Here is a 5,611-nt window from a genome sequence, read left to right on the forward strand (position 1 = left end):
ACAAAGCGCGCCGCATCTATCCGGGTTTCTACACAGTCCGCATTCTCTCCGTCAGATACACGGAGCTCTCTCCCAACGGGGTGCAGTGAGTGGGGAGCTGGGGAATTTCAGAAAGGTCGAATGAGGGGACATTTATCAATCCGCAGAGAGAAAATTGAATCTACTTTCATTTGTGTGACGACTCCAATTACTGGAAATAACTTAATCGGTCAAACAGCATTTGTGGAGGGAAGGAATAGGCGACATTTCGCCGACACGAATCTGTGACTCCATGTAGCAACGCCTCTCTTCATGACCTAATGCGGGACCCGGAGCTGGGGCGGCGGAACCCGGAGCTGGGGCGGTTGCCCGGAGCTGATGCTGGGGCTGGCCGTCTCGGAGCGGCGACGGCGTTCCGGCTTTCGGCGGCGGCGACATCACCACGGAGGTCCGCTGGACTGGAGGGCGGCATCTCCGGCCTGGATCGATCGCCTCACCGCAGAGGGAGAACAAGGAGGGAAGAGACGGAGACTTAGACTTTGCCTCCATCACAGTGAGGATGTGCTTGATGAACTCACTGTGGTGGATGTTTAATTTGTGTTTATTGTATGTTTTGTTTTTATTGGTTCTGTGTATGACTGCAGGCAACACAATTTCGTTCAGACCGTAAGGTCTGAATGACAATAAACGAATCTAATCTAATGCCACCCAGACTGTTCTATAACAAATTATAATTAATCAGATCTCGTGGTCACTGCTCCTTCTGTGAGGCTGTGGGCGGCTCTTAGAAGAGCCTTTGTTTTGTGTTGGAATAAATGGGGTAGTTATTTAGCCGCCGAAGCCGTAGAGAGTGCGGCCCTGTCGTTTCAGAGCGTACACCACATCCATGGCAGTGACCGTCTTGCGCTTGGCGTGCTCGGTGTAGGTGACCGCGTCCCTGATCACATTCTCCAGGAAAACCTTCAGCACCCCGCGGGTCTCCTCGTAGATCAGACCCGAGATCCGCTTGACCCCACCACGCCGAGCCAGGCGGCGGATAGCTGGCTTGGTGATGCCCTGGATGTTATCGCGAAGCACTTTGCGGTGCCGCTTTGCTCCACCTTTGCCTAATCCTTTGCCTCCTTTCCCTCGACCAGACATGATGCTGTTTCACTCGAGTCGCTGCTCAGTGATAGTCTAACTGGTGCTATCTCATTTTATACGCAGCGCCCCGACCTGCCCGAGATACGCAGAGAGTGAGAGGCGGGGAGAGGAGGAGACAAAGTGACAGACAAAAAGTGGGACGTCTCTCATCTTCCAGCTCCGCCCTCGGTTTTTTTGCAACAGGAAGACGCCCCACAGACCTAGATTTTGCCGATGACATTGCACATAGCAGAGTCGAGACAAATCCTTAAAGAGATATCAGCTCTGGAGGAGAGTGGATCAAAGGTTGGATTAAAGATCAGCTGCCAGATGCCAAAGACCATGCAGACTGGAGACCAGCAGCCAATAGACTAACTGATAATCAATGGGGAAGCTGTGGAAAACGCCACAAGATTTACCTTTCTTGGACGTATAGAACCATATAAAAGAGGTGCAGGAGTAGGCCATGCGGCCCTTCGAGCCTGCACCGCCATTCCATATGATCATGGCTGATCATCCAACTCAGTATCTTGTACCTGCCTTCTCTCCATACCCCCTGATCCCTTTAGCCACAAGGGCCACATCTAACTCCCTCTTAAATATAGCCAATGAACTGGCCTCAACTACCTTCTGTGGCAGAGAATTCCACAGATTCACCACTCTGTGTGAAAAAATCTTTTTCTCATCTCGGTCCTAAAAGATTTCCTCCTTATACTTAAACTGTGACCCCTTGTTCTGGACTTCCCCAACATCGGGAACAATCTTCCTGCATCTAGCCTGTCCAACCCCTTAAGAATTTTGTAAGTTTCTATAAGATCCCCCCTCAATCTTCTAAATTCTAGCGTGTACAAGCCGAGTCTATCCAGTCTTTCTTCATATGAAAGTCCTGATCTCCCAGGAATCAGTCCGGTGAACCTTCTCTGTACTCCCTCTATGGCAAGAATGTTTTTCCTCAGATTAGGAGACCAAAACTGTACGCAATACTCCAGGTGTGGTCTCACCACAACCCTGTAAAACTGCAGTAGAACCTCCCTGCTTCTACTCAAATCCTTTTGCTATGAATGCTAACATACCATTCGCTTTCTTCACTGCCTGCTGCACCTGCATCCTACTTTCAATGACTGGTGTACCATGACACCCAGGTCTCGTTGCATCTCCCCTTTTCCTAATCGGCCACACATCCTAATTCACATGTTCACAGTAGATGGAGATGTAGAGATCAACATCAACTCACGAATTGGTAAAGCTGCATCAGTCTTCAGAAAAATGCAGGCATTATGTTCTAGTGGCGGGATATCCAAGATGCTAAAAGTCAAGCTCTTCCAGTCTGTAATCCTCCCTACAGCACTCTCTGCCAGTGAGACATGGAAAATCAATGTGAAGATGAAAAATAAATTGGATGCATTCCAACAATGTTGCTTGAGGAAGATCCTGAAGACTAGCTACAGAGACCGCATCACAAATGAGGATATCTACCGGGAAACTGCAACAAAGCCTCTCAGCCAGGACATAGAGGTACACAGGATGAAATTTGCAGGACATGTAATCAGAATGTCACCAGATCGTGCATCTAAGATAGCAATGACCTGACGGAAGAAGAAAAAGAGGCCGAACAATACTCACATGGAGGCGGAAATTCCAGAAGGATTTGGAAGCCCGGGACACAAACCTATCGAGGGTGGAACACATTGTACATAACCAAACAGAATGGCGAAAGCTTGCTGCACAATGCACTCAATAGTGGGAGGAACTAAGTAGAAGTAAACATAGAAACATAGAAAATAGGTGCAGGAGGAGGCCATTCTGCCCTTCGAGCCAGCACCGCCATTCATTGTGATCATGGCTGATCGTCCCGTATCAATAACCTGTGCCTACCTTCTCCCCATATCCCTTGACTCCACTAGCCCTTAGAGCTCTATCTAACTCTCTCTTAAATCCATCCAATGATTTGGCCTCCACTGCCCTCTGTGGCAGGGAATTTCATAAATTCACAACTCTCTGGGTGAAAAAGATTTTTCTCACCTCAGCCTTAAATGACCTCCCCTTTATTCTAAGACTGTGGCCCCTGGTTCTGGACTCGCCCAACATTGGGAACATTTTCCCTGCATCTAGCTTGGCCAGTCCTTTTATAATTTGACATGTTTCTATAAGAACCCCCTCATCCTTCTAAACTCCAGTGAATACAAGCCTAGTCTTTTCAATCTTTCCTCATATGACAGTCCCACCATCCCAGGGATCCATCTCGTGAACCTACGCTGCACTGCCTCAATCACATGGATGTCCTTCCTCAAATTAGGAGACCAAAGCTGTACACAATACTCCAGATGTGGTCTCACCGGAGCCCTATACAACTGCAGAAGAACCTCTTTACTCCTATACTGAAATCCTCTTGTTATGAAGGACAACATTCCATTAGCTTTCTTACACAGAAACATAGAAAATAGTTGCAGGAGTAGGCCATTCGGCCCTTCGAGCCTGCACCGACATTCAATATGATCATGGCTGATCATCCAACTCAGTATCCTGTACCTGCCTTCTCTCCATACCACTTGATCCCTTTAGCCACAAGCTTCACTGCCTGCTGCACCTGCACGCCAACTTTCAGTGACCGGTGTACAAGGACACCCAGGTCTTGCTGTACCTCCCCCTTACCTAACCTAACGCCATTCAGATAATAATCTGCCACCTTGTTTTTGCCGCCAAAGTGGATAACCTCACATTTATCAATATTATACTGCATTTGCCACGCATCTGCCCACTCACTCAACCTGTCCAGGTCACACTGCAACCTCCTAACATCCTCTTCACAGTTCACACTGTCATCCGCAAACTTGCTAATGTTGCTCCTAATTCCCTCTTCCAAATCATTAATATACATGGTAAACATTTGCGGCCCCAACACCGAGCCTGCGGCACTCCACTCGCCACTGCCTGCCATTCTGAAAAGGACCCGTTCACTCCTAATCTTTGCTTCTGGTCTGCCAACCAATTTTCTATCCATGTCAACACCCAACCCCCAATACCATGTGCTCTAATGTTAGTCACCAGTCTCCCATGCGGGACCTTATCAAAGGCTTTCTGAAAGTCTAGATACACTACATCCACTGGCACCACTTCATCCATTTTACTTGTCACATTCTCAAAAAATTTCAGAAGATTAGTCAAGCATGATTTCCCTTTCATAAATCCATGTTGGAAACATAGACATAGAAACATAGAAAATAGGTGCAGGAGTAGGCCATTCGGCCCTTCGAGCCTGCACCGCCATTCAATATGATCATGGCTGATCATCCAACTCAGTATCCTGTACCTGCCTTCTCTCCATACCCTTGATCCCTTTAGCCACAAGGGCCACATCTAACTCCCTCTTAAATATAGCCAATGAACTGGCCTCAACTACCTTCTGTGGCAGAGAATTCCAGAGATTCACCACTCTCTGTGTGAAAAATGTTTTCCACATCTCGGTCCTAAAAGATTTCCCCCTTATCCTTAAACTGTGACCCCTTGTTCTGGACTTCCCCAACATCGGGAACAATCTTCCTGCATCTAGCCTGTCCAACCCCTTAAGAATTTTGTACATTTCTATAAGATCCCCCTTCAATCTTCTAAATTCTAGCGTGTACAAGCCGAGTCTATCCAGTCTTTCTTCATATGAAAGTCCTGATCTCCCAGGAATCAGTCCGGTGAACCTTCTCTGTACTCCCTCTATGGCAAGAATGTTTTTCCTCAGATTAGGAGACCAAAACTGTACGCAATACTCCAGGTGTGGTCTCACCACAACCCTGTAAAACTGCAATAGAACCTCCCTGCTCCTATACTCAAATCCTTTTGCTATGAATGCTAACATACCATTCGCTTTCTTCACTGCCTGCTGCACCTGCATCCTACTTTCAATGACTGGTGTACCATGACACCCAGGTCTCGTTGCATCTCCCCTTTTCCTAATCGACCACCATTCGTATGTTCACAGTAGATGGAGATGTAGAGATCGACATCAACTCACGAATTGGTAAAGCTGCATCAGTCTTCAGAAAAATGCAGGCATTATGTTCTAGTGGCGGGATATCCTAGATGCTAAAAGTCAAGCTCTTCCAGTCTGTAATCCACACAAACCTATCGAGGGTGGAACACATTGCACATAACCAAACAGATTGGCGAAAGCTTGCTGCACAATGCACTCAACAGTGGGAGGAACTAAGTAGAAGTAAACATAGAAACATAGAAAATAGGTGCAAGAGGAGGCCATTCTGCCCTTCGAGCCTGCACCAACATTCAATATGATCATGGCTGATCATCCAACTCAGTATCCTGTACCTGCCTTCTCTCCATACCACCTGATCCCTTTAGCCACAAGCTTCACTGCCTGCTGCACCTGCACGCCAACTTTCAGTGACCGGTGTACAAGGACACCCAGGTCTTGCTGTACCTCCCCCTTACCTAAACTAACCCCATTCAGATAATAATCTGCCACCTTGTTTTTGCCGCCAAAGTGGATGACCTCACATTTATC

The 5,611-nt window shown here is 47.4% G+C and overlaps 1 protein-coding gene across 1 annotated transcript; it reads right to left on the minus strand.

The window, feature by feature from the left end:
- Nucleotides 1-755: 755 nt before the first annotated feature.
- Nucleotides 756-1,164, minus strand: LOC116968582 (histone H4). The gene has a single exon (XM_033015351.1). It carries the CDS (start codon nucleotides 1,117-1,119, stop codon nucleotides 808-810), a length of 312 nt encoding a protein of 103 aa, XP_032871242.1. The 5' UTR covers nucleotides 1,120-1,164; the 3' UTR covers nucleotides 756-807.
- Between the last annotated feature and the right edge of the window lie 4,447 nt (nucleotides 1,165-5,611).

This window comes from Amblyraja radiata, chromosome 45 (assembly GCF_010909765.2).
Source record: "Amblyraja radiata isolate CabotCenter1 chromosome 45, sAmbRad1.1.pri, whole genome shotgun sequence".
In the NCBI taxonomy this organism is placed as follows: Eukaryota; Metazoa; Chordata; class Chondrichthyes; order Rajiformes; family Rajidae; genus Amblyraja; species Amblyraja radiata.